At 43.3% G+C, this 19828-nt stretch overlaps 1 protein-coding gene across 1 annotated transcript in view; it reads right to left on the reverse strand.

The window, feature by feature from the left end:
- The window catches only part of TTC7A (tetratricopeptide repeat domain 7A), a 2220458-nt gene that overhangs the window by 1289390 nt on the left and 911240 nt on the right, over window positions 1–19828 (reverse strand). The window contains exon 11 of the mRNA XM_069608425.1: window positions 19384–19488. Within this exon, the coding sequence (XP_069464526.1) occupies window positions 19384–19488 (105 nt within the window). The remainder of the gene's footprint in view (window positions 1–19383; window positions 19489–19828) is intronic.

Raw genomic sequence — 19828 nt, forward strand, 5'->3', positions numbered from 1 at the left:
ACACTCACCTGTCGGGTGGTTTCGACTCCACACACACTTACCTGTGGGCGGTAGACCTCCCTCGTCCCATGGGATGTCTCCGCCCATGCACTTACCTGTTGCCTCCCCAACGGGCATTTCTAGCACTACCTGCCCTACGAGACCCCAATAGCACTTACCCTCAACCCCACTTTTTTTCCTTTTTCTTTTCACTGCACTTACATGCTCCGAATGTCACAAGGTCTAGTAGGGCCGCTGTTTCTTCTGTTTATTCATAGTTATTTCCATTGTTTATTTTGCTTCCTTGTTCCCTTCCTTTGTTACTTGTGACGCTTTGAAACACTATCTTGTTGTGTAAGCACCTTATAAATGTACAGTAAATAAATAAATATTGTTTAGTTACATCAACAATAATCAACCCATGGAAATGCTATCTGCTGGTGTGAAACACTCCTGTACACTTGAGTAAATGAAGCACTGACTGAAGCACACACTCTCCCTATACAGTGTTCTAGCGAATCATCACTAAATACACTTTTAGGAAAACATATACGTACAAGGTACAAGAAACAGAAAAGGGGAACAGAGCAGTACACAAGAGCTTCCAAATGTGATGCAGAACGCTGTATTCTTCTTATGATATTCGGTTAATAAGATCGTACTATACCTTTAAGTGGATATGGGATTTGGCCATGAAAGGACATATAAGAACAATGAACTAAGGTAGACATTTTAGTCTAAAGAGGAAAAAAATAAACCGGCCTCACTTTGTGTTTCGGTCACATTTGGAAAATGCTTCCCACTATGCAGATAACATTTGCAACCACACAGTGTACTGTAGGGTGGAAGGTGCTCTGTTGTACCAACACATATCACTGCGAGCCAATGCGGAGAGAACTCACTGTCCGTTGTATCAAAAGCATATGAATGAGTTGGGCTGCAGTGGCTGTGCATCTACTCTTAGTTTTACCATCAAATTCTGAAGAAAATTCAGTTGTCAATCCCTTCAACTCTACTCATTGTTGCTAACAAATTAATGTTATTTAAGCAATAAACCCCGAGCTGGGGAGACATTATCGGGTCAGGTAATGCCAATCCTTTAAATAGAAAAATGAAGTGCAGGTACTCACCAGGCAACTAAGCCCGACATTTAATGTGCTACCTTTTTGGCGCCGGCCATTGCGACATGGCACATTTTAGGCACAGCCAGTTGTTTTCAGGCAATGCCCAGTGAGATTAAAGTATGTTCAAAGGAGCAAACACTTTGGTGAAGCAGTGTATCTGAGATCCTTACTCCAAACTTCCAGCTGCTTGTTATGCATTGTATTAAGAAAGTTTAAATATCTATATTAAATTAGAGTTTCTTTTTTGCACATCAAAGTAGCAGATATAGCTATAAACTATGCTTTAGAAGGGGAGTTTTATTATTGTTTGCTTTCATTGCCTAATATGTTTGGTAGGTAACTGGAGTTGTGTGCGAGTTCTCAGTCTAAAACATTCCATGACAACTCAAATTACATAAACATTTACATATTAGAATCAGGGCTGGACTGGGAACCAAAAGTGGCCCTGGAATATTTTTTCAAAGTGTCCCCATATTTCACCCAGCGAGCGAGCATAGCGTGTGAGCCCAACTCTTCTATGAGCGGATTCAGAGTATCCCCCAAGAAAATGAAAATGAGTCAAAATGAGTGCATTTAAAGCAGCTTTTAAACATATATGGATTAAATGGTCATCTTTTAAATAAGTTACCAACAAGTACATCTTCAATGATAGAGGGACAAACCACAAGTGCAATATCGGTCTGAATAAAAGTAATCCTGGAGAGGTTATTTTCTCTCATTGTAGTCATGCGTTGTTTTTCAGGGCACAACTAGAGGATACATGTGGGTGGGCACACTTTTTTCCGAGGGTGGCTGCTACCCTGCTTGGGTGTTTTTAAGTCCGGAAAACTTGCTCAAGTGTTTGACTACAAGGATTTCACCTAGGTTATCATGTACCAAGTGCAGACGCTTACCCACAAGACCACATAACTGGGATTTTGTTTTACTAGGTATATTTCACTATAGATTGTTGGGATTAAAAGGTGGGCACCTTTTACACTTTGCCAGCGTACTTATGGGAAAATCTACCCTCTCATGTCATTTTTCTGGTGTTGATTAATGTTTTTTTAATGCCATTGCTCTTTGGTGTGATGCACTTTTTTCTAAGGGGAAAGGTCAATTGATCCAAACATGTATATTTCCCTTTAAGTTATGTACACTTACTGTGCGTATATTGATAGGTGCCAGCTTTTGATATTTGCGATCGGGCCAGAAGTCCCCACACCTAGTGATGTGAGGGAGCCGTACGCATCTCCTAGTTAAAACACCTCATTTTACTCCACATTTTGCAGCAGTAATGGGAAAAAAAGCCATATGATTTACAGGAAGATATAAAGATAACATCTCAGCAGCAGTCACCTAACCTTCTCAGTTGCCGTTGCAATGTTCTGTTATGGGATCCCCTGCTTCGCCTTTCAATTCCTGCATCCTGCCAAACAGTTGTGGCCTGCTCACCCCATCCAGTGAAGGCTCAGGGGGTACATTGATAAGGGTCCCTTCTCATTTTGTCTGCCACCCCAAAATAAAGCCTCTCTCCTGATATTGCCATATGGGTAAATGTTAACAGTGACAAATCATATACTGGACGTCTCATTGTATTGGTCTCCTGCCTTACTCATGGCAACGTGTTTTTAATGTAACTTCCTATGATACCTGTGTGTATTAAAGACTTATTCTGTGATATAAGTTTCTGTAATATCACGGGTCACCATTCATGCAAATAAGGGGTCCCGCACATCTTATGTAGTCCAGGGCCCAGAAAGTCCTAGGGCCGGCCCTGGGCTGGGTAATAATTGTTCATGGAAATATTTTATGCAAAATGCTTTGTCGAAAGGGCTATGTTAACAACAATTCACTAACAAATGTACCAACACACTTGGGCGTCATTACTAGTCTCAGTACCAGAAAAGAAAATGTAAAGCTTGTGTCTATCAGTCTTTTTTTCAATTTCCTTTCAACCAACTCCAAGATGTCATATCGCCTTCACTCCGTCTGCGTAATGTTGCCACCAGGAGTATAATAGGTTAGAGAAGACTGAGGGTTAAGTAATGCAGTGTAAAATAGATCTAATTCTAATGAAACCCGTGAGATGCATCAGTCCTCTCACACAAGCAGCTCAGTAATGAAGTAGGAGTCAGTAAATCAGACAGAGACGCATGAACTTTATGTTGTAGGTCAGGTTGCATGCACCTCAAAAGACGCCAGTCACCCTCAAAATCTCAATGAGATGGATTCCCCATTATACGATGTGCTCAGCCCTCAATAAACACCTCAGCATCGACATTACACACTCTTCTGCTCACATTATCATCTCACTCACATCTAAACCTAGGTGACCCTGAATGCATCTCTGATCTGATCCTCACACAGTTCTTTTGTAAAAAGACTCCTGATTGCACTACCACGGTATGGAGACAACACAATTAGCAAGTCAATTACAAAGAAAACCAACTACCTATTAAGTCCCATTCAGTGCCATCTAAGTCACCCTGAGGCCTCACGCACATACACATAGAAGTTCCATTTATACAGAGCTTGCTGTCACCTTGTAATGACTTCTTAGCACTGTAAATACCAGCTAGTGCTGGCCCTCTTCGATAGCAATCATGTCATAAACTTCTGAACGATGAAAGGAAGAGTCAGCCCTGATAATAATCAAAAGCTCCATAAAACCCCTGATAATACCCCACTTGCAAAGCACTGCTGAACATATACAATGTGCAATATCAATAAAGCTCACAACAAGAACCTTTTATGTAATGCACAGCCCGGTGTATGTTCTGTTGGAACTTACATGATGAGTTGGGCTGTTATTAGGCTGTACAATAGTAAGCATTTTAAGCACCTCAGGAGAGTGAAAACCAGTCGTGCTTCAAACCTGTGGACTGCATGTAGATCGGTTGCACACGTCCCTCACTGTCCACCCTCCCCACAGCACGCCAAAGCACCCCAGGCAGGTTTCTGAGCCATAAACTCCATCTAGACACCACTGCCCACAACCACCCCATCTCTCCCTCGAAATGTTCCCTCTGATCACCTTTCTTGGTACAGAGAATCTTTGGGCAAGGACCTCCACTCCATTGACACAGGTGCACAGGTGAATTCTATGCAGACCGTGCTCTGGCAAGATCAGCATCAGCTCCAGCCAGTAGTTTATAAGAACTTATGAGAAACGTAGTGAGATAATGGGAACAACACCAGTGACATGCTTATGTCGATATCTCAAAAAAAGTACGAGCATCAATAGAAAAGGATTTATCTCCGGTTAAACGAGCTGTTGCATTTAATGCCACAGTTTCCTCTACAGCTCCCGTGCTGCTGGACAAGGAACCCACATGCTCTGCCAAAGGTCATACAATTTCACCCCAGGGCATTCTGGCTCACAGGCTACGTGGAAATCCAAGGCCTTATGCTAGATCTGGCACGCAGATGCCTGCTTCACGCTCTCCGACCTTCAGAATGCACCCACAGCTGCAGTGTGTCAAGAAAGGGTGCTGTCTACTGCACCACGAAAGACAATGCATTAGAGAGCATTACATCATTTGAGCATTATATAATTTTTAAGATGAAATACAAACTTGTTGCAGGCTGACAACGGTCCTTTTATATGTCTGCAACACATCACCCTACTTCCACCCTCTGCCAGCTTCCGTGGCCATTCCCACAAGAAAGTAAATTTTCAGGACCCCCCTGACCCCCACACCCACACTGCGCCAGCGCTCCGCCAGGCGGGTCCTGACCTCCGCCACGTCTACACACATGGCAAGTGAGTGTACTGGATTTCAGAAGGCAGGCCAGAATAATGCGACTCACAGCGCTATGATCTTGAGTCAGTCATTCATTCTCCAGTCTGGTGCAAGGACAGCCTAGTATGTGCTCCAGCGGCAGAGTGTGGGCGTTTAGTGAGGAGGGTGACGGTCCCCCAGGGAGAAGGTCCCTGCTGCTTGCTACATGTCAGACACTGGAAGTCAAGTGCAGCTTATTACTGAGCTGCAATTGCAAACATGCATCCCATAATTATCCAGGCTTTGGGAGTCTGCAGAGTCGGTTTTGTCTACGGCCCAATAACAGGGCTCTGGGGAATTATTTGAAGGCTGGCCAGGCAGCGCAGCAAGTTAACTTTACTGACGATCTCACGCTGCACGTTGATGATATATATCTCGAGTCGAGATGCATATCATCAACGTGCAGTGTGTGTCTCGCTTCTTACCTGACAATCGATCGATCTTGTGGCTTGCCATTGCCGGGCCTCATGCAGTCCGGACCAGCTCCCTGCCTGCAGTGCCTGCTAATGTGTGCACTCTGTGCAGCAGGCAGGGCTGCAGGTAGGGCACGTGCGGTTCCAATCTGGTGTCCAGCCCAGGAGGCCCTGCGGAGGGGCGGGCCCGGCCCAGCCCAGCTGCTGTGAAGAAAAAAAAAAATGACGGTGCCTCTGCAGGGCCGCACGTGCGGTTCCAATCTGGTGCCCAGCCCAGGGGGCCCTGCGCAGGTGCGGGCCCAGCCCAGATGCTGCCTGGGGAAAAAAAAAATGACGGTGCCTCAGCCTAGGTCAGTGGTGGCAGCCAATTCAAGGCAAACCACCCAGGCGGAGTCACGCGATGTGTAACACATGTATCCTTCCACTCAAAAAGAGGCCCTACAGGCCAGAGGCCTACCGGGGGATGTCCCGGTGTCCCGGTGGGGCAGTCCAACCCTGATTAGAATAGGCACTGCTAAAAACATAGGAACATCTTTAAAAAAGTAATTTCCCAGGCTTTCCAAATCAATCCCTGCTCCATCAAGGGGCCCAGTGGTAACAGGTGAAGCCCACTTAGCGAGACAGTGTTTAGCGCCTTGATGAGACTTAATGAGAGCCCAGTAGCTCCATGTTTGTATCTCGTTTTTCTGTGCAGGGTGGGCTCTGGTGGAGACAATATGGGCACTGCAGGTGGTGGAGAGAGGAGGAGGACAGGGCCCTGCTTTCTCCAGCAAAGGCTGCAGAAGCTTAGCCCTTTTATTCGCGATAAAGTAAAATGAAAAGCTTTCATTTTCTCGCAACAGAGTTCAATAACAGTACTCTCTTTCAGGCTTTGAGAATTGCAGGTACTCAAATGCTCAAAAAGAAGAAGTGCAGGTACTGAGGGCACGAGTTAAAGCACTGAGTAATGCCTTGTGTGTAAGTTACTCACTTGCACCTTAACGATAGTCCTGGGGGCATTACCTGAACCCAGTAATGCCCCCCCGCCGCGAGGAGTTTATACCAGGATGCTAACAATTTTTTTTTCAAGTTGAGAAAAGGCATGTTTGCCATTTCCAAAATTTAAAAACTATACTGCAAACAAGATAGACGCCACGGATTAGGGAGATGGGACTACACATAGTCCCTTCTCCCTGTCCATAGTTGCCATTTCTGCAACGGAGATGCGCCGGGAACACTTGAGTGTTCCCTGTGTCAGGCAGGGATAAAGGATTGCAAGCTAAGTGAGGCGAGAGTGGGTGGGGTGCCGCTACACTCCCCTAACTTGGTGGTAATTTACTGTAATAGAAGGCAGGCTGCAATATCGATATAAACCCTGTTTATAATGTTCTTATCAGAGTCCATTTGTGACATCACTACACACTCCCTTTCAATGGTGGTCATTGCCATGATGGTCATGCTGAAATATTGAGTGTTCCAGGCAGTGGCAAGGGACGATGCAGCTGCAGCTGAGTGAGACACGGGTTAGCAAGTCGTGCATCTCCCTCCTGCCTCCAAACACAACTCCTGCAGGTGTGGCTGCAACAATATGCTGAATGCTGACACAACGGCTCAATGGTCTGGTGGAGAAACTTGAAACTGAGGTGACACAAATGGAAAGTCAAGCTGCAAAATATCCGCAGAAGTAATTATAGCTTCATGGATACGGATATTAGTAGGGAAAAGGTCTTAAGGAGATTCAAAGCTGTTTATAGCCGGACCTAAAGTGAATCTACAAAAGTTTCACACACGTTTTGCATTTGATGAAGGTGACCTTGCGCGTTCCTTTTTACAGTACTATAAAATAAAACACTACACCATGAATTAAGCCGGAACTAACTTGCTTCATTCTGTCACGAGCTCAAATATGAGTACACAAAGTGATCTCCTTTCGGTGGAGGGTCTCTTGGACCTGAACAATCACAAATAGGGCTATGATACTCCCGAAAACAAAATGGCAGCCTGGCAGATAAAGGGACAGTCGGGTACATTAAATGGTCCCCATAAAAGAACTGCACATAGTTATTAGGATTAGCTGAAAATGGGTCACACGCAATTTAGAAAACAAAGCAAAAAACGATGTTATCGTCTGTAACATTGAAGAGGAAACACATAACGGTGACTAATAAATGCCACAATTATGAACATCTGCCGCACGTGTAGCTAACTAGGCGCCTCCAAACACAAAGGAAGGAAACGAACAAAAGAACAAAACAGCATGTGCTGCAGAGTGGAACACGGCCTCCTTCATCCCAGAGAAGGCGCCGCCTGTCAGGGCCCCGTTATATTCAATTAATGCTCGCCTCGTGAAGACGAGCAGCCCCGGACACCCAGCAGAATTGCCCTAATAACCCTATGCTCTGCCATTGTAACCTGCACGCATGCACGTGCAAAATGTATCCTTGGGCGACTGACTGTCAAACAAAAAAAAGAGACATTTGGTCACATACTCGAGTCTCCGAAAAGCCCGAGGGGTTGGGATCGAGTCAGTCTCTTGTCAGCAGAGCCAGCCAGAGAGTATGTGACTGCTTTCAATAGAAACTATTAACAGATATGGCATCTGGGGGGCCTGGCAACACTATTTCTAGTCATGGGCGGGGTCAACAGCAATATTTTTACTCCAGTGGCAACAGCTCGGAATCAAAAGGTTTGAAATTCAAAACCTATTTTGAAATTCAAACTTTGAATACCACTGCCCTAACAGGATTCACACTTTGTATAGCAACAACAGCGCTTCTGTCAGATGGGGAAGAGTGGAGAGAACACAGTGATGTTTGACGTTCAGCGTGGGGTTAGGCAAGGATGCGTTCTCGCTCCTCTCCTCTTCTGTATTTACATAAACAGGCTAACAGAGGTGCTGGTAACTAGTGGTATGGATCCACCAAGGGGGGAGGGGCTTTGCTTTCCATGCCTGTTCTTTGCGGATGATGCAGTTTTGCTATCGACATCGCCTGTGGGCATGAGACACACTGCAACCTTATTGGCTTGTAAAAAAAAAAAAGTGAGACAAAGGTGTTAGTCTTTAAAGGCAGAATGGCTAGGCAAACAAAAGTATGCGTGGACATGGTCCGGTTGTGCTAGAGCAGGTTGCAATGTGCAATTATCTGGGCATGTGCTATGCAGAGAAGGCCACTTGGCGAGACCAAGTATCTAAAGCCACTACGGCTTTCATTAAATATAGTGGTGGCATCAAGTGGTTCAATTACATGCACGGCAAAGTGGTCCTGACTCCGGTCTTAGATTTGTATTGATGCAAGGCATTGTTAACGTCGATAATGATGCAACCAAGTAGCGTCCCGCACCTGGAATGGGATGTACGCCCCATAGAGCATGCAATAGCTTTTAAACCCCTAGTTTTATGGCTGCGTATTTGGTCATCAACAAGGTTGTAAATGTTTAAGGAATGCTAACTAAGTATTTGACTTTGGAAGGTAGTCGTCTAACCCCCCCCCCCCCCCCGGTTTAAGCATGTCGAAAGCTTGTGTATAACTTTGGGCTACGAATCGTACTGGGAAAGCCCGCCAACCATTAGTCCTGATCGCAAGGAAGTCATTAAGGCCGCCTGTTTAGAACATTATAGAAAGGTTCTGGTGCTTTCCGATGCAAGGCTTTCTATTGGCCAGCATTATCTACAGGTAAAGAACGTATTTGGCCCGGAGTGATATTTGGATATCGTTATTCCCGCCCTGGTACACTCATTATTGTTCGACCTGAGAGTAGGCACATTACGTGTGGCTCTTTTCACGAAAAGTTTGAATAATGAATGTCACTCTGATTGCCATTGTTGTGGTGAATCTGTCCTTCACTTTTTGTTGTTTTGTCCTAGGTATAGAGACCTTAGGGCAAAATATGTATTGCCTCTATGCAGATCACAAGGTTTTAGGAGGGCGATAGAGATCCTGCAATTTAGTAGAAAATGTGATGACCTCAATGTGTTGCAGCAAATCACCAAGTATGCTCATATAGCATGGCTTAGAAGGAGGATGTCTTGCTTGGTGCGGGGATAACCTTCGGAAAACATGTTTTACAGCTCGTATTATTACCACAAGGTTTTGGTTTTTAGTGATTACATTTTAGGATAGTACTGATCGATACATTTTAAACGTTTCATACTTCAAATTGTTATGTATTGTTTTTAAAGGGTTTTAGCAAGTGTATTGGTTATCAAATGTGTGGGAAGCCACTATCTTAAGATACAAGATTTGTTAGATTATATGAATTGTCCTCCTTTGCTCCTCCTCCATATGTAATATGATGTAATCTGCACTTAGTAATTTTATATTGTATTGAGTGATTGTATGCGTTGTTGCTTTTATGGTTTGTATACGGAAAATAAAGCTATATTCATTCACTTGTGCCACTGCTCTACCTGGATTCAAACCTGTGCACTGCACAGTGTCATTACTAGCATTTAGCTCACTGAACTGTTTTACAAGTAGAGCACTCACTGAGTTTTATGTCTGCTGACTTGACTGACACTGTGCCCCTTAGGGCAAAGAAGGCTACAATTACACTCTTTTTGCTTAAACTATTCCTATAGCGGTTTATCAAGTTGGCAAGTTGGTTTAAAGTTGGTTGTAAAGTAATGTCGTTAAAACAGAGTATTCTGTTTGGATTATAAGCTTTCACTTGCAGCTTGCAATCAACACATTTCTACCAACTAGACATGAAAAAAATATGTGGTGAAATCCATAAGTTGTAGACTGATCTTGCATCCCAGCTCCATCACCTAAGGTGTGTGATCCTGGGCAAATCAGTTTATCATTCTGTACCTTATCAGTGGAGATTATATATAATTATATTATAATTATTATACATTAAAAATTGTATGATTTATTAAGCTATGTATAAAACAGCACAGCCCTCTTAGACAAAGATAATTTCCTGTAGAAAAGGTTTGCGTTTGGGCTAATTTCCATACCCACAATGCCTTACTGTTGTGGCTCAGAACTGGAGGAGAACTTCCAGCGATGGCTACTAGGAGCGCTGTGGAGTGTGTGACTCAGCTCAAATGGATTTTCCTATTTTCACATTTCAGGTGAAAGGGTTTTCTTCAAACCTTTTTAAACCCACCATAACTTTCTTGGTGTTGTGAAAACATGGTCAAATGCTCCAACCACTAAGCTGTCAGTACTATACTGCACTGATGAACCTTAATATGGGTGAAACCAGGCATGTAGTTGTTTTGACAGCCTTGCAACAAAAAGTCTGTCTTGGGTTCATTAAGCTGTGTATAAAATAGCACAGCTCTCTTAAACAAAGATAATGTCTTGGAGAAAAGGTTTTCATTCAGGCTAATTTGCATACCCTCAGTGCCTTGCTGTTGTGGCTCAGAACTGAGGGTTAACTTCCAGCTACGGGTGCTGCGGAGTGTGTGACGAGCTCAAATGGATTTCTTTCTTTCACATTTCGGGTGAAAGATTTTTTGGCAAACCTTTTTAAACAACCCACCCTACATTTCTTGGTGTTTTGGATATTATATGGTGCCGATAGCAGCCCTATAGTTGAGGTGAGTTGGACTCACATAGGGACCCCTCAGATTTCTATTGTTAATAACTTTTGATTCGGGTAATGGTGTTGGCCGAAATTTCAAAAGTGATTAAAAACGTGCGCGCACCCCAGACTGCAAAGTTTTGTTGAGATTTGTTAACATTTTTTTTAAAAGTTGTTAAGCAGAACCAAAAATATTTTTCTCAAAAAGTGTGGCCTACTTCCCATTCATTTTCCCATAGACAAACAAGGTAAATTTTTGCCAAAACGCTCAGCCCAAACCGCTGGACGGATTTGGACCAGGTCTGAAACAACTTAGGCACAACATGGGCACAAAGCGTTGACTCGCGATCCATACCTGGTTTGGGGTTATTTCGTTCAGTAGTTTTTTAGATATTTGTGGAGAAGGGGGTGCCCCCTTCCCAAAAATCTCAGGTTTTACCCAAAACCAGGGTTTTTTAGAAATGAAACAACCACCATCTTGTTTTTCTCTCGATGCGGGTGATATCCACGGCTAATGCCAAGGATATGGAAAAATTAAATGCAGGGAAAAAGCTATTTGTAGGTAAAGAACATGCAAATGCCATCAGGCTAGAGGTGGAGGGTGGCTGAAGGGCACCAGCTGAAATTTGGGAGCTGGAGGGGTCTAGGGACTAAGTTTGCAGCACAAAGCTTTCTGCAGCTTTGGCTATAGCCTCGAATAGCCGACATCTCAAAGCAAACTGCATCACAGAAACAGCGTGTGTTGTGGGGGGAAAAGGGAGAGGGCAGGGGTGGTGAGGTGAGGAGGCCATCTGGGGAGTGGAGGGAGCTGGCACAGATGAGGGGGGCACTTGGTGATGGCCTGAAAGTTTGTTTGGCCATTTTGTCGATATTCAGAGCTATAAAGAACTACGGATAGCCGAGGGTATGTGTAGCTCAGTACCCACAGTTGCAGTTTTTTGTTTTTTCGAAAGCTATTTTTACAGTTTTAGTGTCGTGGGTAAAAAATGGCCAGTGACACGATTGCCATCCAAATCTTCCATCCCCGCAACAACCAGGACAGACCCTGCATAGCTTCCACTTAGAGAAACAGGCTGGCCCTTTCCTTCCTTTGAAGCTAAGCGGAGTCCGTTCTGGTTACTGTGTAGATGGGTGACCGAACGGGCATCACAATTATTATTATTTTTTTAAATGTGCTACTGTCAGTCCTTGAAAGTTTGGCACTCAAGAGACCATGTTTTGCCTTTTGCTGAAATGCATTAGTTGTAGTCTCCCAGACAATAATAATAATAAAAAAAATAGATATTTTTACAGCAACAGTGGGTTTCCCATCCCAGCAGGAACTGAGACAGTAAATGACACAAACCCTGTTTAGCTTCAAAACGAGTAAGTGGTCAGCCCCGTAAGGCCATGTTGCCTAATAAATCAGCCCACCTTAAAAGACCACTTAGAGAAACATGGTCTAAGGGGCTGGATCTTTCCTTGCTTTGAAACTAAGCAGGGTTGGTAGCGGTTACTGCAGGGATAGAAGACAGTCCACAGTCCCGAATGCCATGTGATTTCTTAGTTTTAAATATCTCATAACACATGGCATCTGCATGATTTTTTTTTAAAACCGTGCTACTATCATATCTTGAATGTTTTCCACTCAGAGGCCATTTTTTGCCTTTTGCTGAACTGAATTTTGGAAGTTGTAGTCTCACACGCCAGATGGGGGAATAATGCCACATTTGTACACATTTTGCCTAACATAGTTCTATAAGGATTTATATATTTGAGTGACACTATGGTATGTGTACATTTCAAGTTAGCTTTATAAAGAAGAGTATTTTTGAAATCTAGACATGGCCGAGGAGGGGAAATGATGAGAGGGAAAATAAGTCATGAGCATTTGCCTACCATGTGGCAAGAGAGTTTGCAATCCTGGACAATGGTGCCATTATTTCCCCCTGATTGTGGCTGCTTTTCATGGCACCAGTAAAGGACACATGTGGGTGGACAGCTTAACCTTTTTTCAGAGGGCGTAATCAATGCCTCGTTTTTATTTTTTTTTAGGTTGGTAAGCGTGCTGAAGTATTTGGCTCACAGGATTTTACTCAGGTTGTCATGTTCCCAGTGCAGACGCTTACTCACAAGACCACAAGCACTTGTTTCATATTGGGATTTAGTTTTATGGGGAATGTTTCACGACAGATTGCTGGGTTTAAATGGTGAGCACCTTTTATACTTTGCCAGCATATTTACTGGAACATTTCCTCTCTCAGGATATTTTCTGGTGTTCATCACTTTTTTTAAAGTCCAATGCTATTTTGTCTTGCTCACTTTTCTCTAAGGAGTATGTTTATTGAACTACATTTGTGTATATTTCACTTTAAGATGTATGTTCACTCACTGTGCATATATTAATGGGTGCCAGCTTTTGATTTCCGCAATGGGGGAAAAAGTATGTGGGCATATATTATTCTTGCAGCTGATTATTTCTTTCCTTTTTACATGCTGCTTAAATGTGGTAAATTGGGGTTGTGCAATGTATCACAACAGTTACCAAGAGACCACCCATAAAACAAGGGGCTTATAGCATGCTGCTTTTCCAAAATGTGTGATCCTCTGCAAATAATTTAATTGCAGAGGGCATTAACTAAAACAATGGGAGTTCCCAAAGCCTGCAATCGTTTTTACATAATAAAAGGAGATAGATATTTTTACAGTTAAAGGGACATTGAGGATGAAAAATCACTGCTGACCTGGGTCTGCCATCCATACAGCAACCAGGACTAACCCTGCTTATCTTCAAAGTGAGGAAAAGGCCAGTCCCCTCAGGCCATGGTGCCTCATAAATGAAGCAAAGCTTCAAGACCACTTAGAGCAACATGCCCTGAGGCTAAGCGGTACTGTGTATATATTCCTAGGTGCCAGCTTTTGATTTTTTACTATGGGTGGAGAAAGTACCTGGGAATATGTTATTCTTGCGGTCGTCACTTTTTTCCTGTTTCCGTGCTACTTAAATGTGGTTAGTTGGGGTTGCTCGATGCATCACAACAATCGCAAAGAGACTGGCCATAAAACAAGGAGGCTAGAGTATGCTTCTTAACAAAAGTGTGTGATCCTCCACAAATAATGTTATCACACAGGGCATTAAATAAAACATTTGGAGTTCTCAAAGCCTTATGCAATATTTTATACATAATAAAAAGAAATAGATATTTTCACAGCTAAAGGGACATCGAGGATGAAAATCACTGGTGACCCAGGTCTCCCATCCACGGAGCAACCTGGACTGACCCAGTTTAGTTTCAAATTGATGAAAAGGGCAGCCCCCTCAGGACATGGTGCCTAATAATAGAGTCAAACTTACAAGACCACTTTGAGCAACATGGCCTGAGGAGGCCAGCCCCTTACTCACTTTGAAGCTAAACAGTTCTGTGCGTATATTCATGGGTGCCAGCTTTTGATTTTCGCTATGGGTGCAGAAAGTCCTTGGGCATAAGTTATTCTTGCGGCCGGTCATTTTTTACTGTTTCCATGCTGCTGAAATGTGATTAGTTGGAGTTGTGTGGTGTATCACAGAAGTCACAAAGAGACCGGCCATAAAACAAGGGGCTTGTAGCACACTTCTTAACCAAAGTGTGTGATCCTCGGCCAATAATTTAATCACACAGGGCATTAACTAAATACATTGGGAGTTCTCAAAGCCTGTAATCTTTTATACATAATAAAAAGAAATAGATATTATTACAGCTACAGTGACACCAAGGGTGAAAAATCACTGGTGACCGTGTCACCCATCCTTGCAGTGAACAGGACCAACCCTGCTTAGCTTTAAAGTAATGAGAAGGGCAGCCACTTCAGGACATGGTGTCTAATAAGTGAGTCACTGTTACAAGACCACTTAGAACTACATGGCCTGAAGAGGCCAGCCCGCTTACTCACTTTGAAGCTAAGCAGTACTGTGCGTATATTCATGGTTGCCAGCTTTTGATTTTCGCTATAGTTGCAGAAAGTACCTGGGCATATGTTATGCTTGCAGACGGTCATTTTTCTCCCGTTTCTGTGCAGCTTAAATGTGGTTAGTTGGGATTGTGTGATGTATCTCAACAGTCACCAAGAGACCAGCCAGAAAACAAGGGGCTTGGAGCACAGGATAGGATATTTCGACATGGGCAGTTAGGTGCACGCCGTTATGGCGCAACCATTTGCTGCAGGTCTCGTTTGGGTGTGCCTGCTTAGATGCAAGCAGTTGGGCACAAGGATCTCTCGGCGCAAGGATATTTTGGCGTGAGAGGGAGGAATTGGCATGGCATGAACCTGCAGGCACTTTGCATTTTGTACCTCTCAGCGCAAAGATGTTTTGGCACAAGAGGTCGCAATTGACATGAACCTGCAGGCACATTGCATTTTATAATATGACCAAACGTTAACAACATTGATTTACTGCAACATTATAAAACAGGATGGTACATGTATTACACCGTCATTGCAGAATTGAACACATATTAAACATGAAACACGTTTATTTACTGCAACATTATAAAACAGAATGAAACATGTATTACACGCTCTCTGGGAAACATTATAAAACTGAATAAAACAAAAGAAAACACATTTGTGCTAAACACTACCTACAAGAACACTGGCCTTCAGGAGTTCGAGACACAGCACTTCACCATCATGCTACAATCATATTATTATTGGGGTTTTCACAAGTTTCATACTTAGCCTTTTGCAATTGGACATATTAAATTGTAGGCCAAGTATGAAATGTATGCACCTTGAAGCACTATGCAATTGTGGTGTAGTGGTTAAATGCTGTTCCTTGAACTCTGCTAATCCAAGGTTCAAAACTTTTTAAAAAAAATTAAAACAGTATATTTTGGTAAACACTTTGTGTTCTGGACTATGTAGTCTTAACAGAAATGCCTTTGATCTATGTAGACTCATTCACCCAATTGCTGCATGGTTTTAAGAAGTTCTTTTGAGCTGCACTACCAGTGGGTTAATAATAGTTGTGTGTCTTCCATTGCATGTAAACTAGCGCAAACAAGACTTTCTTAGCAGCTGAACGGTGGGGCTTGCCTCACAGTCCCATTATTCCCTTACTATATTGCGCTACTTTTAGACTTTGAAAATGGTGGGGGTAAGTAGAAACCACTCCTCTCCAGTCCCTTTTTCTCACTTTCCCCAGCTGAAAAAAACATGTTTCACTTTGTTTCCATCTCCTCTGATTCTACACTACATACCTCCTCCTTCAACAACTTACAGATCCCCTACTGCCATTGAACCCAAACAAAGAGAGGTGCAGGAGAAATCATGAATATAGCCAAGCTACACGTGTTGTATACATTGTTATATGTCACACGTCCCTTGATATTTGGGAGAGGATCCTTCAGATTTCCTTTTTTACTTTGCATTTTGGGACATGTAGTACAGGAAACTTGATGGACAAAACAAACCTACAAGTCCCAAAATGCAAAAAAAAAATACAAGAACTAGATGGGCATCAACTGAATTACATGGAAACATGCACACACACACACACATACACACACACACTGACTCTGAAAACTCATGCTCGACATGTCACAATGCTCACATACACACGTGTGCACACACGTGTGAAGACACTAGCACTCGCCTTCACGGAGCACATGCACATTGCATGCACATTCCCTCACATACACCTTCACACCATTTACACACACATACACACGCTCATAATATCAAACACACGCACATTGCATGCACACCCTCTCAGATGACATGCAGATAGAGGACATGTTTATTGATTAAACATGCCAACAGAAAAACTTACCAGGGTAATTTTTTATACACTCTGGTAGAGTATTGTAGTAGCATTTAGCCTACTGCACATTGTTTTGCTAATTCAGTCAGAACCATTTTATATACTGGTTTTACTTTGATGGTTTGTCTATTTTGATTTATGTACAATCTGAATGTTTGTTCTCTTTTCTCAATATTTTGTGAACCAAATGTATGTGATAAAAATTATTTATGATTTTAAAAATCAAATAATTATACACTTTTGTATTAAACTAACTTTGCGCCCTAATTGCACCCTAAGGACATTTCTGTTTTTTGTGACTTACGAGCACAGTCGCTATAATTGAAAATAATTCGAAAATGATGACAAGAATGAGTATTGTCATAAGCGTGGGTATTCTGTTCATTTAAAACTGTATTCTGCCCCGACTCACGCTTGCACACAGGGGTACTCTTATTGCTTGTAATAGGACATCAAACACACGCACATTGCATGCACACCCTCTCAGATGACATGCACACCTTCAAACCACACATACCCCCTTACACTGCACATATATTCAAAAAGAGGACTACACCGTCTCTGGGCAACATTATAAAACAGAAAAATTACATTTCAAAAATGACATTTAAGCTGAACACTGCCATCAGAGAACCCTGGTATGAGGGAGTTTGAGACACAGCACTTAACTATTATATTACAATTATGTTATTGTTTGGATTCTCACAAGTTTCATCATTGAACATATCAAAGGATAGGCTAAGTACGAAATGTATGCCCTTTTTGGCGCACCAAGACATTGTGGCCTAGTGGTTAAATGCTGGGCCTTGAACTCTGAAAGACCTGGGTTCAAGACTGTATGTTTTTTATTTTTTATTTAACTAATTTAATTTAATTAAAAGAAAAGCCATTCAACTGCAAGGTGGCGAGGATTGTGGCAGTGCAGTCCTGTGATCTTATTTGGCATGAGGGTGTTTAGACGTGACTGCAATGTCAGCCACGTCCAAACATCCCTTGCGCCAAAATGACAGCACCTGAATGGATCTGTGCCAAAAAGGGCATACCGAAATAGGCACTGCTGCAGAATGGCCATGCCAAATTGGTCCACAGCAGTATGACGGTGCTGAAAAGGGGCATGCCACTTGCAGAAAGCTGCTTAACCAAAGTGTGTGGTCCATGGCAAATCATTTAATCTCACTGCGCATTGCCTAAAAACATTATGAGTTCTCAAAGCCTGCAATCCGAAGGCCATTGCTAGTGGTCTGGTAGCATTTTAAAATGGACAGTGGGCACGGACAAAGGCCATCGCTTATTGCACTTTATTTTTTTAAAATATACAGTGGACATGGCCAAATGAACCGCTCATGGTCAATGTACATGGCTAGTGGCCCATTTATATATTAGACTACATAGTGGGCATGGTCAAAGATTGTGACCACTAGCCAATATTGTGCTAAAGTGCATGGCTAGTGCCTGATCAGTGTATATAATATACAGTGGACACGGTTCAAAGCTGTATACAGTGGTAAAGGCCAGCATCTATGGTTGGTAGCCTGTTAGTGTTTTAAATATTCAGTGCACATGGGTGAAGGCTGTGACCACGGTCCAAAACGGAAGGCCATGATTAGTGCCCATTAATGTGTTAACATGTATTTGGCCATGCCCACTGACCCTGGCTGAAGGCCTTGCTTAATGCCAGTTACTATTGTTATGTAATTAGTGATGACATCAGTGATATGATCTGTGATGTCATCATTGTGGTCATAAGCTGCGCAACAGGGGGCGCAAAGTGGGGGTGGCTTTAGCTGAATTTCAGGGGCTTTGTTGTGTTAAGTTCTCACCTTAACGTCCCTGCAACTAAAGTTTTTTTACTTTAATATATATATAGACACACACACTTTTTTCCCTTGGGTGAGGCAGTGGAAGTGTTTTGAGAACACCTATGGGTGGTAACAGGTGTTTGCCGGGCAGAGTCGCTGAGGGGGAGCTGAGGGGACTATAGCCACAGGTCTTTTGGTTTTAGCCCCGGATAGAAGTTCAGGGGCTCTAACCAAAAGTCCTGACATTAGCGTAACCTCGGAATTACATGGAGACATGCACACACACACCCACACACACAATGACTCTGAAAACTCATGCTCAGCATGTCACAATGCTCACATACACACCTGTGCACACGCGTGTGCACACACTAGCACTCGCCTTCACGGAGCACATGCATAATGCATGCACAATCCCTCACATACACCTTCACACCATGTACACACACATACACACGCTCATATCAAACACACGCACATTACATGTACACCCTCTCAGATGAGATAGAGGACATGTTTATTGATTAAACATGCCAACAGAAAAATTTACCAGGGTAATCTTTTACAGACCTAGCAACACCCCTGGGCCACTGCCGGTAACAGCAAAAATCTCGGGTTTATTAATTTTCAAATGTAGGCAGGTCTGCTACTCACACCAAACTCCTGTCCAGCCCGCCTTTCCCAAATCATGAGAGAACATTTTCTAAAGCACATTTGATAAGGGCCATTTCACACTGAAATTCTGGATAAAAGTTAAATTTAGCATTGCACTAGACAACATTAGCATCCAAAAACTAGTTGTGCACAACATTAATCTTTAAAGAGGGTCTCGGAAGTGTGAGCAAAATGAGGTTCGCACCCTGGCCTGACGCTGCTCTTTTGACAGCTGTGCACACAGGCCAGCACTTTGCACCCTGCCCTCCCGCCCCCCTCGCTGCTCCGTGCGGCTGCTGCTGCCGCTGTCACTGCGGCACACAATGCATTATGTAAGAGGCATTACATCAGCTCGCTTACCCGGTGCAGAGGCTTGATGCAGACTTTGGCCGCCAGCAGAGGGATGGTGGGATCCGCAGGCCGCAGCTTGGCGCACTCTTTCAGTACTGACACAGCATATGCTGACTGCAAGGGAAAGAACGGGGTGGCGATTAGGCCGCGGGCATGCAGAGAACAGGCACGGCTAAGCCAACACAAAACTAAAACCAATGTAACCAGACGGTGCATAGTTTACAACAGATGAAATATTAAAAACAGCAGAACATGTGAATCAACAGCGTTTATAATTGCAGATAAGCGACTCATTAAATCCCGAAAAAACGCACGCACGCACGCACGCGCGCCGAAAAAAGTTACTTCCAGCCTGCAAGTACCAAGACCAGGCGATTCACATCCTCCTGCCACTCTCCTCCACTAACAGACCCATTTTCCACTTTTCTTGTAGGGCCACACACAGCAATGGAGC

The sequence above is a fragment of the Ambystoma mexicanum genome, chromosome 4q (assembly GCF_040938575.1).
Source record: "Ambystoma mexicanum isolate Mex_15411 chromosome 4q, UKY_AmexF1_1, whole genome shotgun sequence".
In the NCBI taxonomy this organism is placed as follows: Eukaryota; Metazoa; Chordata; class Amphibia; order Caudata; family Ambystomatidae; genus Ambystoma; species Ambystoma mexicanum.